At 44.0% G+C, this 19,862-nt stretch overlaps 1 protein-coding gene across 1 annotated transcript in view; it reads right to left on the bottom strand.

Moving 5' to 3' along the window:
* THEM4 (thioesterase superfamily member 4) overlaps positions 1-17,876 on the bottom strand; it is a 42,707-nt gene extending 24,831 nt beyond the window's left edge. Inside the window, exon 1 of the mRNA XM_003259257.3 lies at positions 17,431-17,876. Within this exon, the coding sequence (XP_003259305.1) occupies positions 17,431-17,529 (99 nt within the window). The 5' untranslated portion in view covers positions 17,530-17,876. The remainder of the gene's footprint in view (positions 1-17,430) is intronic.
* Positions 17,877-19,862: the final 1,986 nt, after the last annotated feature.

Here is a 19,862-nt window from a genome sequence, read left to right as displayed (position 1 = left end):
CCAGAACTTGGGGGAGGGCGTGAACCCGTCTTGCAGACTTCACAGGTCGGGGAAGAACTAAAGCCCTTTTCTTTTGCAGCTGGGACGTGGAAAGCCTCAGACAAGTTTTCAATCCCGTCTTGCCCTCCACCTGGAAACAGACTCAGGAATGTTGGAAGGGCACAGTGGGTGTGAGACCGGCCCTTAGGTTTGCATGGGAGCTGGGTGAGGCCTGTGACTGCCGGCTTTCTCCAACTTGCCTGACAACCTGTATGACTCAGCAGAGGCAGCCATAATTCTTCTAGGTACACAACTCCAGTGACACGGGAATCTCACCCCCATCCCCCACAGAAGCTGCAGCAAGATCCCCTCAAGGAGAGTCTGAGCTCAGATGTGCCTAGCCCCAGCCCCACGTGATGGTCCTTCCCTATCTACCCTGGTAGCAGGAGACAAAGGGCATATAATCTTGGGAGTTCTAGGGCCCCGCTCACCACCGGTCCCTAACCATACTACTACAGCTGATGCTTTCTGGAAAGTGCCACCTCTTGGCAGGAGGCCAACCAGCACAAAAGTAGAGCATTAAACCAAAGCTAAGAACCCTCACAGAGTCCACTGCACCCTCTGCCACCTCCACCGGAACAGGCACTGGTATCCATAGACAGCTCACATCACAGGACTCTGTGCAGACAACTCCTAGTACCAACCCAGAGCTGGGCAGACTCGCTGGGTGGCTAGACCCAGAAGAGAGATAATCACTGCAGTTCGGCTCACAGGAAGCCACATCCACAGGAAAAGGGGGAAGAGTACTACATCAGCGGAACACCCTGTGGAACACAAAAATCTGAACAACAGCGTTCAGCCCTAGACCTTCCCTTTGACAGAGTCTACCTACCCAAATGAGAAGGAACCAGAAAACCCACCCAGGTAATATGACAAAACAAGGCTTGTTGACACCCCCCAAAAATCACACTAGTTCACCAGCAATGGATACAAACCAAGAAGAAATCCCTGATTTATCTGGAAAAGAATTCAGGAGGTTAGCTATTAAGGCAATCAGGGAGATACCAGAGAAAGGCAAAGCCCAATGCAAGGAAATCCAAAAAATGATACAAGAAGTGCAGGGAGGCCTGGGTGTGGTGGCTCACGCCTGTAATCCCAGCACTTTGGGAGGCCAAGGCGGGCAGATCACAAGGTCAAGAGATCAAGACCATCCTGGCCAACATGGTGAAACCCCATCTCTACTAAAAATACAAAAATTAGCTGGGCGTGGTGGCACATGCCTGTAGTCCCAGCTACTCGGGAGGCTGAGGCAGGAGAATTGCTTGAACCTGGGAGGCGGAGGTTGCAGTGAGCCAAGATTGTGCCACTGCACTCCAGCTTGGGCAACAGAGTGAGACTTCATCAAAAAAAAAAAAAAAAAAAAAAGAAGGGAGAAATATTCAAGAAAATAGATAGCTTAAAGAAAAAACAGTAAAAAATTCAGGAAATTTTGGATGCACTTTTAGAAATGCAAATTAACCTAATCCAACAAAGAGAAAGAAAAAAGAACAAGAAAATATGAACAAAGCCTCCAAGAAGTCTGGGATTTTGTTAAACTACCAAACCTAGGAATAATTGGTCTTCCTGAGGAAAAGGACAATTCTAAAAGCTTGGAAAACATATTTGGGGGAATAATCGAGGAAAACTTCCCTGGTCTTGCTAGAGATCTAGACATGCAAATATAAGAAGCACAAAGAGCACCTGGGAAATTCATCACAAAAAGATCTGCACCCAGACACATTGTCATCAGATTATCCAAAGCTAAGACAAAGGAAAGAATCTTAAGAGCTGTGAGAAAGAAGCACCAGGCAACCTATAAAGGAAAATCTATTAGCTTAACAGCAGATTTCTCAGCAGAAACTCTACAAGCCAGAAGGGATTGGGGCCCTATCTTCAGCCTCCTCAAACAAAACAATTATCAGCCAAGAATTTTGTATGCAGTGAAACCAAGTATCATATACGAACAAAAGATACAGTCCTTTTCAGACAAACAAATGCTGAGAGAATTCGCCATTACCAAGCCACCATTACAAGAACTGCTAAAAGGAGCTCTAAATCTTGAAACAAATCCCAGAAACACGTCAAAACAGAACCTCTTTAAAGCATAAATCACACAGGACCTATAAAACAAAAATACAAGTTAAAAAGCAAAAACAAAAAACAAACAAACAAAAAACCCCAAAGTACACAGGCAGCAAAGAGCACAATGAACACAACGGCACCTCACATTTCAATCATAACATTGAATGTAAATGGCCTAAGTGCTCCACTTAAAAGATGCAGAACTGCAGAATGGATAAGAACTCACCAACCAATTATAGGCTATCTTCAAGAGACTCACCTAACACATAAGGACTCAAATAAACTTAAAGGGGTGGAAAAAGGTGTTTCATGCAAATGGACACCAAAAGCAAGCAGAGATAGGTAGCTATTCTTACATCAGACAAAACAAACTTTAAAGCAACAGCAGTCAAAAAAGACAAAGAGGGATATTATACAATGGTAAAAGGCCTTGTCCAAAAGGAACATATCACAATCCTAAACATATATGCACCTAACACTGGAGCTCCCAAATTTATAAAACAATTACTAACAGACCTAAGAAATGAGATAGATAGCAACAAAATAATAGTGGGGGACTTCAATACTCCACTGACAGCTGCTGGGGATAGGCCCCCAAATCTGGCCATAAACTGGCCCCAAAACTGGCCATAAACAAAATCTCTGCAGCACTGTGACATATTCATGATGGCCATGACGCCCACGCTGAAGGTTGTGGGTTTACCGGAATAAGGGCAAGGAACACCTGGCCCAACCAGGGCGGAAAACCACTTAAAGGTGTTCCTAAGCCACAAACAATAGCATGAGCAATCTGTGCCTTAAGGACATGTTCCTGCTGCAGATAACTAGCCAGAGCCCATCCCTTTGTTTTGGCCCATCTCTTTGTTTCCCCTAAGGAATATTTTTAGTAAATCTATAATCTATAGAAACAATGCTTATCACTGGCTTGCTGTCAATAAATATGTGGGTAAATCTCTGTTAGGGGCTCTCAGCTCTGAAGGCTGTGAGACCCCTGATTTCCCACTCTACACCCTATATTTCTGTGTGTGTGTCTTTAATTCCTCTAGCACCGCTGGGTTAGGGTCTCCATAACTGAGCTGGTCTTGGCAGATACCACTAGACAAGTAATCAAGACAGAAAGTCAACAAAGAAACAATGGATTTAAACTGTACTTTGGAACAAATGGACTTAACAGATATATACAGAACATTTCATCCGACAACCACAGAATACACATTCTATTCAACAGTGCATGGAACTTTCTCCAAGATAGATCCTGATAGGCTGTAAACAAGCCTCCATAAATTTAAGAAAACTGAAATTGTATCAAGCACTCTCTCAGACCATAGTGGAATAAAACTGGAAATCAACTCCAAAAAGAACCTTCAAAACCATGCAAATAGGCCAGGCGCTGCGGCTCACGCCTGTAATCCCAGCACTTTGGGAGGCTGAGGCAGGAGGATCACCTGAAGTCAGGAGTTCAAGACCAGCCTGCCCAACATGGCAAAACCCCGTGTCTACTAAAAATACAAAAATCAGGCAGGAGTGGTGGCATGCACCTGTAATCCCAGCTACTCAGGAGAATGAGGCAGGAGAACTGCTTGAACCCAGGAGGCAGAGGTTGCAGTGAGCTGAGATTGCGCCACTGCACTCCAGCCTGGGCAACAAGAGCGAAACTCTGTCTCAGAAAAAAAAACAAAACAACAAAGCAACAAAAACACCCTGCTCCTGAATGAGCATTGGGTCAAAAACAAAATCAAGATGGAAATTTAAAAAATTCTTCAAACTGAATGACAATAATGACACAACCTATCAAAACCTCTGGGATACAGCTAAGGCAGTGCTAAGAGGAAAGTTCATAGCCCTAAATGCCTTCCTCAAAAAGTCTGAAAGAGCACAAATAGACAAAACCACAATGCAATACCACCTTACTCCTGCAAGAATGGCCATAATAAAAAAAAAAATCAAAAAACAGTAGATGTTGGCGTGGATGCAGTGATCAAGGAACATTTCTACACTGCTGGTGGGAATGTAAACTAGTACAGCTGCTATGGAAAACAGTTTGGAAAAGAAGTCATTATTCGAAAAAGATACTTGCACATGCATGTTTATAACAGCATCATTCACAATTGCAAATCATGGAACCAACCCAAATGCCCAACGCAAAATCATGGAACCAACCCAAATTCCCAGTGACCTGGATGACACTGGAGACTATTATTCTAAGTGAAGTAACTCAGGAATGGAAAACCAAACATTGTATGTTCTCAATTATATGTGAGAGCTAAGCTATGAGGATGCAAAGGCATAAGAATGATACAATGGACTTTGGGGACTTGGGGGGAAGAATGGGAGGGGGATGAGGGATAAAAGACTATAAATATGGTGCAGTGTATAATGCTTAGGTGATGGGTGCACCAATATCTCACAAATCACTAGTGAAAAGAATTTACTCATGTAACCAAATACCACCTGTACCTGAATAACTTATGGAAAAATAAAATTAAAAAATAAAAATTAAACAAAACAAATCAAAACTAAACTCTATGGAAGCTGAGGCATGGTGGCACACTTGTAGTCCCAGAACTTTGGAGGTGCTGAGGTGGGTGGATCACTTGAGGTCAGGAGTTTGAGACCAGCCTGGCCAACATGGTGAAACCCCATCTCTACAAAAAACACAAAAATTAGCCAGGCTTGATGGTGTGTGCCTGTGATCTCAGCTACTTGGGAGGCTGAGGAATGAGAATTGCTTGAACAGGGGAGGTGGAGGTTGCAGTGAGCCAAGACTGCACCACTGCACTCCAGTCCGGGCAACAGAGCGAGATTCTGTCACAAAAACAAACAAACAAAAAACTCTACAGAATAAAAACGTCCTGGATGAACAAAAGGAAGTCCTGACTTTGGAGTATCAGAGGGTTGGGGATACATGATCAGGGTTGAAACCACTTTGCCCTTAGCCCAGGATTTGTAATCTTTTTCCATATTTTTTTTTTTTATTGGCTCATCCTTTCAGAACCCAGCTCAGAAAATTTGGGAAAGAAAGAAAAGAAAAAGTTTTAAACCCACCCATCTCTCCCTCTTAATATAACTAATGGCAAATTTTCTTTCCTCCAAATTTTTTAAATATAATTATCCCTAATATACTTGTAATCTCAGTAAAAACAAAAACAAACAAAATTTTAAAAATCCCACAATTTTGCTTTCTGCTTTTACCACTTGAAATTATTTAGTATTCACTTTCTCCGTAATATCAGTTACCACCATTTTCTTTTTTTTTAAATTTAATTTAATTTTATTTTTTTTTATTATTATACTTTAGGTTTTAGGGTACATGTGCACAATGTGCAGGTTTGTTACATATGTATCCATGTGCCATGTTGTTTTGCTGCACCCATTAACTCGTCATTTAGCATTAGGTATATCTCCTAATGCTGTCCCTCCCCATTCCTCCCACCCCACAACAGTCCCTGGAGTGTGATGTTCCCCTTCCTGTGTCCATGAGTTCTCATTGTTCAATTCCCACCTATGAGTGAGAACATGCGGTGTTTGGTTTTTTGTCCCTGCGATAGTTTACTGAGAATGATGTTTTCCAGTTTCATCCATGTCCCTACAAAGGACATGAACTCATCATTTTTTATGGCTGCATAGTATTCCATGGTGTATATGTGCCACATTTTTTTAATCCAGTCTATCATTGTTGGACATTTGGGTTGGTTCCAACTCTTTGCTATTGTGAATAGTGCCGCAATAAACATATGTGTGCATGTGTCTTTATAGCAGCATGATTTATAGTTCTTTGGGTATATACCTAGTAATGGGATGGCTGGGTCAAATGGTATTTCTAGTTCTAGATCCGTGAGGAATCGCCACACTGACTTCCACAATGGTTGAACTAGTTTACAGTCCCACCAACAGTGTAAAAGTGTTCCTATTTCTCCACATCCTCTCCAGTACCTGTTGTTTCCTGACTTTTTAATGATGGCCATTCTAACTGGTGTGAGATGGTATCTCACTATGGTTTTGATTTGCATTTCTCTGATGGCCAGTGATGATAAGCACTTTTTCATGTGTTTTTTGGCTGCATAAATGTCTTCTTTTGAGAAGTGTCTGTTCATGTCCTTTGCCCACTTTTTGATGGGGTTGTTTGTTTTTTTCTTGTAAATTTGTTTGAGTTCATTGTAGATTCTGGATATTAGCCCTTTGTCAGATGAGTAGGTTGCAAAATTTTTCTCCCATTCTGTAGGTTGCCAGTTCACTCTGATGGTAGTTTCTTTTGCTGTGCAGAAGCTCTTTAGTTTAATTAGATCCCATTTGTCAATTTTGGCTTTTGTTGCCATTGCTTTTGGTGTTTTAGACATGAAGTCCTTTCCCACGCCTATGTCCTGAATGGTATTGCCTAGGTTTTCTTGTAGGATTTTAATGGTTTTAAGTCTAACATTTAAGTCTTTAATCCATCTTGAATTAATTTTTGTATAAGGTGTAAGGAAGGGATCCAGTTTCAGCTTTCTACATATGGCTAGCCAGTTTTCCCAGCACCATTTATTAAATAGGGAATCCTTTCCCCATTTCTTGTTTTTGTCAGGTTTGTCAAAGATCAGATAGTTGTAGATGTGTGGCATCATTTCTGAGGGCTCTGTTCTGTTCCATTGATCTATGTCTCTGTTGTGGTACCAGTACTATGCTGTTTTGGTTACTGTAGCCTTGTAGTATAGTTTGAAGTCAGGTAGCGTGATGCCTCCAGCTTTGTTCTTTTGGCTTAGGATTGACTTGGCGATGCGGGCTCTTTTTTGGTTCCATATGAACTTTAAAGTAGTTTTTTCCAATTCTGTGAAGAAAGTCATTGGTAGCTTGATGGGGATGGCATGGAATCTATAAATTACCTTGGGCAGTCAGGCCATTTTCACGATATTGATTCTTCCAACCCATGAGCATGGAATGTTCTTCCATTTGTTTGTATCCTCTTTTATTTCATTGAGTAGTGGTTTGTAGTTCTCCTTGAAGAGGTCCTTCACATCCCTTGTAAGTTGGATTCCTAGGTATTTTATTCTCTTTGAAGCAATTGTGAATGGGAGTTCACTCATGATTTGGCTCTCTGTTTGTCTGTGATTGGTGTACAAGAATGCTTGTGATTTTTGTACATTGATTTTGTATCCTGAGACTTTGCTGAAGTTGCTAATCAGCTTAAGGAGATTTTGGGCTGAGACGATGGGGTTTTCTAGATATACAATCATGTCATCTGCAAACAGGGACAATTTGACTTCCTCTTTTCCTAATTGAATACACTTTATTTCCTTCTCCTGCCTGATTGCTCTGGCCAGAACTTCCAGCACTATGTTGAATAGGAGTGGTGAGAGAGGGCATCCCTGTCTTGTGCCAGTTTTCAAAGGGAATGCTTCCAGTTTTTGCCCATTCAGTATGATATTGGCTGTGGGCTTGTCATAGATAGCTCTTATTATTTTGAGATACGTCCCATCAATACCTAATTTATTGAGAGTTTTTAGCATGAAGGGCTGTTGAATTTTGTCAAAGGTCTTTTCGGCATCTATTGAGATAATCATGTGGTTTTTGTCTTTGGTTCTGTTTATATGCTGGATTACATTTATTGATTTGTGTATGTTGAACCAGCCTTGCATCCCAGGGATGAAGCCCACTTGATCATGGTGTATAAGCTTTTTGATGTGCTGCTGGATTCGGTTTGCCAGTGTTTTATTGAGGATTTTTGCATCAATGTTCATCAAGGATATTGGTCCGAAATTCTCTTTTTTGGTTATGTCTCTGCCAGGCTTTGGTATCAGGACGATGCTGGCCTCATAAAATGTGTTAGGGAGGATTCCCTCTTTTTCTATCAATTGGAATAGTTTCAGAAGGAATGGTACCAGTTCCTCCTTGTACCTCTGGTAGAATTCGGCTGTGAATCCATCAGGTCCTGGACTCTTTGGTTGGTAAGCTATTGATTATTGCCACAATTTCAGAGCCTGTTATTGGTCTATTCAGAGATTCAACTTCTTCCTGGTTTAGTCTTGGGAGGGTGTATTTGTCGAGGAATTTATCCATTTCTTCTAGATTTTCTAGTTTATTTGCATAGAGGTGTTTGTAGTATTCTCTGATGGTAGATTGTATTTCTGTGGGATCGGTGGTGATATCCCCTTTTTCATTTTTTATTGCATCTATTTGATTCTTCTCTCTTTTCTTCTTTATTAGTCTTGCTAGCAGTCTATCAATTTTGTTGATCTTTTCAAAAAACCAGCTCCTGGATTCATTAATTTTTTGAAGGGTTCTTTGTGTCTCTATTTCCTTCAGTTCTGCTCTGATTTTAGTTATTTCTAGCCTTCTGCTAGCTTTTGAATGTGTTTGCTCTTGCTTTTCTACTTCTTTTAATTGTGATGTTGGGGTGTCAATTTTGGATCTTTCCTGCTTTCTCTTGTGGGCATTTAGTGCTATAAATTTCCCTCTACACACTGCTTTGAATGTGTCCCAGAGATTCTGGTATGTTGTGTCTTTGTTCTCGTTGGTTTCAAAGAACATCTTTATTTCTCCCTTCATTTCATTATGTACCCAATAGTCATTCAGGAGCAGGTTGTTCAGTTTCCATGTAGTTGAGCGGTTTTGAGTGAGTTTCTTAATCCTGAGTTCTAGTTTGATTGCACTGTGGTCTGAGAGACAGTTTGTTATAATTTCTGTTCTTTTACATTTGCTGAGGACAGCTTTACTTCCAACTATGTGGTCAATTTTGGAATAGGTGTGGTGTGGTGCTGAAAAAAATGTATATTCTGTTATTTGGGGTGGAGAGTTCTGTAGATGTCTATTAGGTCCACTTTGTGCAGAGCTGAGATCAATTCCTGGATATCCTTGTTTACTTTCTGTCTCGTTGATCTGTCTAATGTTGACAGTGGGGTGTTAAAATCTCCCATTATTATTGTGTGGGAGTTTAAGTCCCTTTGTAGGTCACTCAGGACTTGCTTTATGAATCTGGGTGCTCCTGTGTTGGGTGCATATATATTTAGGATAGTTAGCTCTTCTTGTTGAATTGATCCCTTTACCATTATGTAATGGCCTTCTTTGTCTCTTTTGATCTTTGTTGGTTTAAAGTCTATTTTATCAGAGACTAGGATTGCAACCCCTGCCGTTTTTTGTTTTCCATTTGCTTGATAGATCTTCCTCCATCCCTTTATTTTGAGTCTATGTGTGTCTCTGCATGTGAGATGGGTTTCCTGAATACAGCACACTGATGGGTCTTGACTCATTATCCAGTTTGCCAGTCTGTGTCTTTTAATTGGAGCATTTAGCCCATTTACATTTAAAGTTAATATTGTTATGTGTGAATCTGATCCTGTCATTATGATGTTAGTTGGTTATTTTGCACGTTAGTTGATGCAGTTTCTTCCTAGCCTCGATGGTCTTTACAATTTGGCATGTTTTTGCATGGGCTGGTACCGGTTGTTCCTTTCCATGTTTAGTGCTTCCTTCAGGAGCTCTTTTAGGGTAGGCCTGGTGGTGACAAAATCACTCAGCATTTGCTTGTCTGTAAAGTATTTTATTTCTCCTTCACTTATGAAGCTTAGTTTGGCTGGATATGAAATTCTGGGTTGAAAATTCTTTTCTTTAAGAATGTTGAATATCGGCCCCCACTCTCTTTTGGCTTGTAGAGTTTCTGCCGAGAGATCAACTGTTAGTCTGATGGGCTTCCCTTTGTGGGTAACCCGACCTTTCTCTCTGGCTGCCCTTAACATTTTTTCCTTCATTTCAACTTTGGTAAATCTGACAATTATGTGTCTTGGAGTTGCACTTCTCGAGGAGTATCTTTGTGGCATTCTCTGTATTTCCTGAATCTGAATGTTGGCCTGCCTTGCTAGATTGGGGAAGTTCTCCTGGATAATATCTTGTAGAGTGTTTTCCAACTGGTTCCATTCTCCTCGTCATTTTCAGGTACACCAATCAGACGTAGGTTTGGTCTTTTCACATAGTCCCAAATTTCTTGGAGGCTTTGTTCATTTCTTTTTATTCTTTTTTCTCTCAACTTCCCTTCTCGCTTCATTTCATCTTCCATCACTGATACACTTTCTTCCAGTTGATCACATCAGCTACCGAGGCTTCTGCAATCTTCGCATAGTTCTCGATACTTGGCTTTCAGCTCCATCAGCTCCTTTAAGCCCTTGTCTCCATTGGTTATTCTAGTTATCCATTCGTCTAATTTTTTTTCAAAGTTTTTAACTTATTTGCTATTGTTTTGAATTTCCTCCCGTAGCTCAGAGTAGTTTAATCGTCTGAAGGCTCTTCTCTCAACTCGCCAAAGTCATTCTCCATCCAGCTTTGTTCCGTTGCTGGTGAGGAACTGCGTTCCTTTGGAGGAGGAGAGGTGCTCTGCTTTTTAGAGTTTCCAGTTTTTCTGCTCTGTTTTTTCCCCATCTTTATGGTTTTATCTACTTTTGGTCTTTGATGATGGTGATGTACAGATGGGTTTTTGGTGTGGATGTCCTTTCTGTTTGTTAGTTTTCCTTCTACCGGACAGGACCCTCAGCTGCAGGTCTGTTGGAGTTTGCTAGAGGTCCACTCCAGACCCTGTTTGGCTGGGTGTCAGCAGCAGTGGCTGCAGAACAGCGGATTTTCCTGAGACCACAAATTCAGCTGTCTGATAGTTCCTCTGGAAGTTTTGTCTCAGAGGAGTACCCGGTCGAGTGAGGTGTCAGTCTGTCCCTACTTGGGGGTGCCTCCCAGTTAGGCTGCTTGGGGTCAGGGACCCACTTTAGGAGGCAGTCTGTCCGTTCTCAGATCTCCAACTGTGTGCTGGGAGAACCACTACTCTCTTCAAAGCTGTCAGTCAGACAGGGACATTTAAGTCTGCAGAGGTTCCTGCTGAATTTTTAAGTTTGTCTGTGCCCTGCCCCCAGAGGTGGAGCCTACAGAGGCAGGCAGGCCTCCTTGAGCTGTGGTGGGCTCCACCCAGTTCGAGCTTCCTGGCTGCTTTGTTTACCTAAGCAAGCCTGGGCAATGGTGGGCACCCCTCCCCCAGCCTCGCTGCCACCTTGCAGTTTGATCTCAGACTGCTGTGCTAGCAATCAGCGAGACTCCGTGGGCATAGGACCCTCTGAGCCAGGTGTGGGACCAGTCTCCTGGTGTGCCGTTTTCCAGGCCCATTGGAAAAGCACAGTATTAGGATGGGACTGACCCGATTTTCCAGGTGCCATCTGTTACCCCTTTCTTTGACTAGGAAAGGGAACTCCCTGACCCCTTGCGCTTCCCAGGTGAGGCAATGCCTCCCCCTGCTTCGGCTCGCACACAGTGCACTGCACCGACTGTCCTGCACCCACTGTTTGGCACTCCCTAGTGAGATGAACCTGGTACCTCAAACGGAAATGCAGAAATCACCCATCTTCTGTGTCACTCAGGCTGGGAGCCGTAGACCGGAGCTGTTCCTGTTCGGCCATCTTGGTTCCACCCACCACCATTTTCAATAGCAGAAAAATAGTGCATTAAACTGATATACTATATAATTAGCCATTAAGGTAGACATTTAAATTATTTCCCATCTTTTGCTGCTCTAAATGAAAATGCCCACTGGAACATTATGAATATAGCTTTTCCTCTATTTTGGATTATTTCCTTAGAATCCAGTCTTGATTATGTAACTTTTAAAGAATATGAATCTAGAAGAAACCCAACAAAGACAATTCATCACAGATTACTATGTATTGACCAAAACATGTCAACTGAGAGGCAAAATAGTATGTATAAACTTTGGAGTTATGAATTTGAACTCATTAGCCACTGGTCTCATCTTAAACAAGCAACTCTAGGATCCATCAGTTCCACTGTCCTTTTATGGACCAGTGATACAGAGCTAATTAAATACTTTTAGGAATTAGAATGACTCCCTTAACTGTGAGTTCTCCTGATTTTAACTTTTAAAGTCTGGGATTCAGTTAAATCCAAGAAACTTTTTTTGAGTCCTACTGTATGCCCTGGTTCTATGTGAGGTACAGGTAAAACAGAGACAAGACTTAGACCCTGCCTTCAAGTGTTAGCAGCCTTGGATGTGAAAAATACTACAAGAGAAGTAGATACAGGCATAGAAGGGATGACTTTCAGGGAAAACTTTGAAATGATGGAGTGATTTCCTATGGATAAAAAGTTCATTAAGGAGAGAATGACGAGGGGGGCCTGCTCCAAGCAAAGGCATAGGAGACTGAAATAATCATATCACATTGGGGAACTGCTAGGATTTCAGCCTTCATATATGTAAGGTGGAAAGAGAAGAAGAGCAGCAAGATGTGAGGAACAAGAGGGATCACACCATAGGGCTTAGATTTCATCTTCTAGGTCAGCATTTCCAAAAACCAGCAAGAAAAATGATTTTAGGTGGCACAAGGACAAAAATATATGTATTTTAAAATATAACAAAATATATTCATATGTTATAAAAGGACATAAGTAGAAAACTCACACATGATTTCACCAATGTTATTACATAGGATTAAGTTAACTAAAGAAGTGTCATCTTTAAAGAATCATGAAAGTACTTGAATGATACAGTACCTTTTTCCTTTATGAGGAGACTTAAGGAGTTTTAAGCAAGGGAGTAATATGAACATAGGTTTTAGAAAGCTCCATCTGGTGTAATGAATGAATTAAAACGGTTAAATGCAATGGTAGGGAAACCAGTTAAAAGACTGCTGCAAAGGCCCAGGTCAGATATGGTCAGAATCTGAACTAGGTACTGAGAAATGAAAAGTAAAGTTTTAAGATATTTAGGACATTGGGACTGAGGGATGTGGGGAGTTACTGACTGGGAAAGAGAAAGCAGAAGAGTCTTGAATGATTATCTAGAGCTGTGGCTTTGAAAACTAGGGTGAATAGAATGAAAAGAAAGGTTTTTCTTAGTGTGCACATGTGGATCAGGAGAGAGAAAACAGGAATGGAACTATTAATTTTAGTTTGGCAGGGGTTGAGTTTGTTACTGCAGATGGACACTATAATAATGTAGAAATAGAAATAATAAAGGGTTCAGTTCGAGGAGGTGAAAACTAAGATATCTGAAGTAAAGACAAAGCATAGATTATACATGAAGTAAAAATGTTAGGGACAATGATTATATTTTGTTGTCCTGAACAGAGGAAAGGTCTTGCTTGACCTTTGATTATACATTTATAAAGTGGTAAGACAGCGAAGTAAAAAGAGCTCCCTAGAGAACCTCCCATCAGCCTTTGACTGGGAGAACAGGGTGGAGCCACAGAAGTTCATGCCATTGGCGGAGGCAAGGAGCCCGGCCTCTTGGGTTCCTGTGTGGCAGGGTAGGAGCAGCTCCCTCTTCCTCTGCTGAGGTTTTTCTCTTTTTCCTTTTTTGCCCAATAAATTCCATTATTCTCACCCTTCTATGTGTCCATGAGCCTGATCTTTCCTGGTTGTGTGACAAGAACCTAGTTTTTAGATGAATTGAGAAGAAAGTCCTATACTGTGTTTGGCGCTCAAATGTGGGGCCTGAGGAAGTGAGGCAGGAAATTAAAGAAAGCAAAATAAAATTAAAAAAGAGAAAAACAAGCTTTCTATATGAGGCTGACTCATCCCAAAGGCAGTAACAGGCAAAGCCCGGACCCGGGTGTAGTCTCAGCAACATTCTCAAAGAAGCCAGGGCTCAAAGGATGTGCTCTGGAGACTCTTCCAGCACTCCTTCAACAAAAGGATAAGAAAAAGTAAAGGTCCCCCTCGAATCCCATCCCTCTTCCATGTGATTGTACCTTGCTCTTCAAGTTTTATGAGTTTATAGATTCCTGTTTTCTGTAACTAGTAACTTCAAGTATTCTGTTTTATCTAAACAGCACAGTGAAGGTTGTTAAGACATGCCTGAGTAGGCCTAGGCTGCGGCCGTCTGGGAACCATAGCGAAGATTATGAGATAAGCACTTGCAAGGCTCTTTTGAGCAAGCCTAGATAACAGCCACCTGGGCTGCATAAGCAAGGGTCATATTGAGAGGTGACAGTGTGCTGGCAGTCCTCACAGCCCTCACTCGCTCTCGGCCCCTCCTCTGCCTGGGTTCCCACTTTGGCGGCACTTGAGGAGCACTTCAGCCCACCGCTGCACTGTGGGAGCCCCTTTCTGGGCTGGCCAAGGCTGGAGCCGGCTCCCTCAGCTTGCAGGGAGGTGTGGAGGGAGAGGCACGAGTGGGAACCGGGGCTGCGCACGGCGATTGCGGGCCAGCTGGAGCTCCGGCTGGGCGTGGGCTTGGCAGGCCCCACACTCAGAGCAGCCAGCTGGCCCTGCCAGCCCTGGGCAATGAGGGGCTTAGCACCCAGGCCAGCAGCTGCGGAGGGTGTACTGGGTCCCCCAGCAGTGCCGGCCCACCGGCGCTGCACTTGATTTCTTGCCAGGCCTTAGCTGCCTTCCCGTGGGGCAGGTCTCAGGACCTGCAGCCTGCCATGCCTGAGCCTCCCACCCCCTCCATGGGCTCCTGTGCAGCCCGAGCCTCCCCCATGAGTGCCGCCCCCTGCTCCATGGTGCCCAGTCCCATCGACCACCCAAGGGCTGAGGAGTGTGGGCGCACGGCACAGGACTGGCAGGCAGCTCCACCTGCAGCCCCAGTGTGAGATCACTGGGTGAAGCCAGCTGGGCTCCTGAGTCTCGTGGGAACTTGGGGAACCTTTATGTCTAGCTAAAGGATTGTAAACACACCAATCGGCACTCTGTATCTAGCTCAAGGTTTGTAAACACACCAATCAGCACCCTATGTCTAGCTAACAGTTTGTGAATGCACCAATCGACACTCTGTATCTAGCTACTCTGGTGGGGACTTGGAGAACCTTTGTGTTGACACTCTGTATCTAGCTAATCTGGTGGGGACATGGAGAATTTTTGTGTCTAGCTCAGGGATTGTAAACGCACCAATCGGCGCCCTGTAAAAACAGACCACTCGGCTCTACCAATCAGCAGGATGTGGGTGGGGGCCAGATAAGAGAATAAAAGCAGGCTGCCCGAGCCAGCAGTGGCAACCCGCTCGGGTCCCCTTCTACACTGTGGAAGCTTTGTTCTTTCGCTCTTTGCAATAAATCTTGCTGCCGCTCACTCTTTGGGTCCATATTGCCTTTATGAGCTATAACACTCACCGCAAAGGTCTGCAGCTTCACTCCTGAAGCCAACGAGACTATGAACCCACCGGGAGGAACCAACAACTCCAGAGAGGCCGCCTTAAGAGCTGTAACACTCACTGCGAAGGTCCGCAGCTTCACTCTTGAGCCAGCAAGACCACGAACCCACCAGAAGGAAGAAACTCTGAACACATCCGAACATTAGAAGGAACAAACTCTGGACACGCCGCCTTTAAGAACTGTAACACTCACTGCGAGAGTCTGCGGCTTCATTCTTGAAGTCAGTGAGACCAAGAACCCACCAATTCCAAACACAATATGTAATCCTGAATTATGCACCGGTCACAATTTGATTAACTGCCTTTGTTCTGCCTCTGTATCCTTGCTTTCACGCCACTACGCTTCGCGCCACTGTAAGCTTGTTTCAAGCTAGCCCACCCCCTTTTTGAAGTGTGTATAAAAGTCAAGTGCTGTCTTTGTTCTAAGCCCAGTTTTTGGATGTTAGTCTGCTGGGTCTGAGTGCACTCAACAAAGTTCTCCTGTCTCACCCCGTGGCCTCTCCAGTCCTCCTTCATTTCTGCAACAGAAGGATGAGTGAAATGGGAACTCAAAACCTCTCACTTTCATTTCTGAGCCTTTTGGTCTTATGACATTCCTCTTCTTTTTGGGGGGACAGCAACAGCACCTATTTTTCTTTTTACAATACTGGAGGTGGTCCACACCCACTCACAAGGCACTTGGGTGGGGTAGCTTCCTGGCCCCACTTCTTTACTGGCTGGGGTGCATGGTGGTGTCTGCAGCATGTATGTGTGGTGTCCAATAGCCACACAGGGCAGGAATGAGCCACAGCCACTGCCCAGGCCCCAAGGCGCCGGCATGGCTGGCTGGTGTTCCCTACCAGGTGCCTGCAGTCTCCCCCTCCCCATTCCAGGGAGTCTAGCTCTGTCCCACAGCAATTAAGCTCCTCTCTCTGGTGGAGGAACAATTTGCATAGGAATAAGAAGTTCTTCCCCCAGGCATCCTTATCTCCTCTCCACCCCATCAGCAGTATACTTTTAAAGGAGGTTTTTCTTTTCCTTTTGGAAGACGTTTTGCTCTGTTAGGAATGATGAGGATTACTGTTTATATTTTCTGTAGAGTTTTGTGAGAAAGGATTTGTGAGGTTAGTCTTAAGCTGTAGCCAATCTGTGTGTTTTGCATGTCTTTCTGTATGCTCCAGAGCAAACTTTGCTGCAGGCCTCCATCTTGTTTTACGTCCTTGGGGGCATGGCCTGTAACCCCATGGCATAGCTTCCTTTAGCCTGGCGTGGCCCAGATTCATCCTGGCTTAGGGAATGAGTCCTTTCTGGTTTGGTATCTGTATACCCTTTCGCTATTTGTTGATTCCCCTGCCCTCTACCAACCACCTTGGATTTTCCTTTCTCTGAGCCTTTAAGTAAAGTTTGAAAGCCAGAAATATTGGCCGCTTGGTGGAGCTAAAGTTAGATAATAAGGGAGTTAAAAGAATTTTCTTAAGGAGTGCTCGGCTTAATTAAAAATGGATATCTAAGTTGTAATTATATTTATAAGGCCTTTATGTTTTCCTTTCCTTGGACCTTATTTTGCTGGAAAAAGTGTTTCTTTTCGGTCAACTGAGTTATTGTTCTCCATTTTGCCTTGCCACTTTTAATGCCCGTATGAGAGGGGAGACCTTTGTTTTCCTCATGGAACCCTAAGAATTAAAAGCAGATAGATCCCTCTCCCTGTGATGAAAGATCTTATGGCAACTGGGTTTTCTTCTGCCTGTCTGTGTAGTTATATATGTGTTGTGTGTGATGTCTATAAAAAGCGCTCTAATTAATTAACCTAAAGGAAGATAAGCGCTTGGATCAAATATTTTTTTAAAGGGAAGATAAAAGCTGTGGTACCTTTTAGTTCATGTGACTTTAATCTTTGAAAAATAAAAACAGCCTCAAAGATTATTGGTAAAATATAGATGTTGTCAAAATATAAATAGATGGCCTAAATTATGCAGTTCAGGTAGCGCCCTGCCGACCCTGTCTCTTAAAAAACAAAAAACGGAGTCACCTTTCCATCCGTTTTCTAACGGTTTGAATCTCAGGACTGAGTATTCCTAGGCCCCTGTTGCTTATGCTACCGTGTGGTGCCCAAGTGAGCTTTTATTCTGAGATTGGCTGGTTGGGGTATGGATAACAATCGAAGGCTCTGCTACCGCAGGCGTGTTTCTGACTGTGAGTCCTGCTCCCGCCCCATGCCCGAGGGTGCCCAGACTCACCAGCACGGGTCGCGGCTCGCTACCCGGCAGGCGCCGGCCTACCGGCGGCCGGCGCAGGGCCCCCGGCGTGCGGAGGCACGCCGCGCAGCTCCTCAGCATGGCTCCGGGCCGCGGGGCTCCGCTTACTCTAGCCCTGGACGGTCCACACTACCTCCGCCACAAGACCGCGCATTGCGAGTTAACCCCTGGGGAGGACGCAGGGCGGAGCTTGGCGAGGAGGCGGTGCGCACTACTGGCTGCTGGCTGGCCCGGGTGTGAGGCGGGCGGGGTCCGGGTAAGGCATTGCTGTGAGTCTATCTTCTGGTTCCGGCCTTTTCTTTCCGAAGACTTCCCGCTGCGGCCAAGCGCCGGGCCACTTCCGGGGCTTCTCAAAGGCAAGAGGAGCGCGGCCGGAGCGGATCCCGGTTATCGTCTTGGGCCCCTCAGCCCCTCAGCCCCGGAACCCGGCGCCGACTGGAGGCTTTGCGGTCATCCTTCCCGCGTGACCCGGGACGAAGGCAGTGCTCCGTGTCCCCAAGTAGTTATCCCTCCCCTGGAAGACTGAAGTCCCTGGGGCGGGTAGGAGCGCACGCTAGGAGTAGTATGAATAAAGTGTTTTCTTGGAGGTCGTGGACAAGTCTCTGGACAGGGTTGATAGTGCTGATTTATAGAGGGCAGTCTGGGCACAAAGAACATTTATACGATCGAAAAGCTGCTTTCCCTGCCAACAGCCCCATACTCTCCCCAGGAGCGCGCTTGCGCCTTTAAAGACTCTTTTGTTATGTAAACTGACAGTTAAATTATATTACAAACGAAGGTAATGGATACTAAAGGGGTAATAGAGGTATTGTAACTATTTTACTGTTATCAATGCTTTTGAGGTTACTTACCTCTCTTGTATTCGTATGGTGGGAATACTAGGCGCATACCGTCTGAGCTTCGAATTCAGTAACCTCACTGGGACCTTGAAATCGGACTGGGTTGGAGTATTCCCTTTACTCAGATACTGCAAATCCAGGCCATCTTACCCCTTTATTTTTAAATGCTTACCAGTATGCCATAGCCCTAGTCCATCCTAAGGTGAAGACTCTAATGGTTTTTTTTTGAGACAGAGTCTCGCAGAGATATTGCTATTGCACTTCAGCCTGGGCAACATACTAATGCCCAATCTCAAAAAAGCAATAAATTAAAAAGAAAACTCCAACGACCTGAATGCATTAGATATTTTGCCTTGATTCCTTTCCCATGAACAACTCCAGCAGTTTGTCAGTAGGTAAGAACACCTAGATACATTTTAAGCCCACGCTATTAACTGGGGGAAGGTGTAACATTCTGAGACAAAGGGAATTGGAGAGAGAAGGCAATGCAGTTAGGAGGGGTCCCTTGGAATCCTAGAGCTACTGAACTGAAGATCAGGCATAAAGGATGGTTGTCGAGATTCTGTAATTCTAAGAGGTTGTATTCTGATATCTCCTAAGCACCCCCCCCCCACCTCCCACATTCCCTTTATCTCAGTTGTCTTCCTTTTTAATATATTAATAGTATTGCAGTTTCCTGGTGGCAGGGATGGGGTCAGATTGCCTTATTAATTGTAACAACGCGCACGTAGTGCTTGAATACTTACTTAGCAGCAAGAATCCAAAGTATCTTTGGTGTCTGTTGTCTTCCCATGTTGTGCATGCCCAGTAGGTGGGATTACAGGCGCGTGCCACTGCATCTGGCTAATTTTTATATTTTTGGTAGAGACGGGGTGTCACCATGTTGGCCAGGCTGGTCTCGAACTCCTGACCTCAAGTGATCTGCCTGCCTCCCAAAGTGCTGGGATTACCAGCATGAGCCACTGCACTCGGCACCTGTCAGCTTCTTAAAAGACCTTAGACTTAGGGCAATTATAGGTCAGTTACACTGAGTTTAAACTTCATTAAATTTTAACTCTAAATTTTTCAAGTAGCGGCAGCACATTTAGCTAAGTCATCCACATTCTTGCATGGCTTACTCTGGGATATTCGTGTTGACAGCGCATATAAAATGTCTGGTCAGATTTGGAAGAGGAAGGGCAGGTTACAGTCTAGAAATAGGATTGATAGTCTATGGAAGTGGAGGAGTTCGAAGCTTGTATGGTTTAGGCAAGGAACAAATGTTCAATCTTGATAGAACTAGGCTTTGAATAAGCCAATGATATGAAACAATAGTCTTCTCACCATTCTTTACTTTTGTAGACAGCTTTATTGAGGTGTAGTTGACATAGGATGGGCACAGTGGCTCATACCTGTAATCCCAGCACTTTGGGAGGCTGAGGTGGGTGGATCACCTGAGGTCAGGAGTTTGAGACCAGCCGGGCCAACATGGTGAAACCCCGTCTCTGCTAAAAATACAAAAATTAAGGCCGGGCACAGTGGCTCACTCCTATAATCCCAGCACTTTGGGAGGCTGCAGTGGGCAGATCATGAGGT

This window comes from Nomascus leucogenys, chromosome 12, assembly GCF_006542625.1.
Source record: "Nomascus leucogenys isolate Asia chromosome 12, Asia_NLE_v1, whole genome shotgun sequence".
NCBI lineage: Eukaryota > Metazoa > Chordata > Mammalia > Primates > Hylobatidae > Nomascus > Nomascus leucogenys.
Note: the sequence above shows the minus strand (reverse complement) of the source record. Positions and strands in the feature narration are given on the sequence as shown.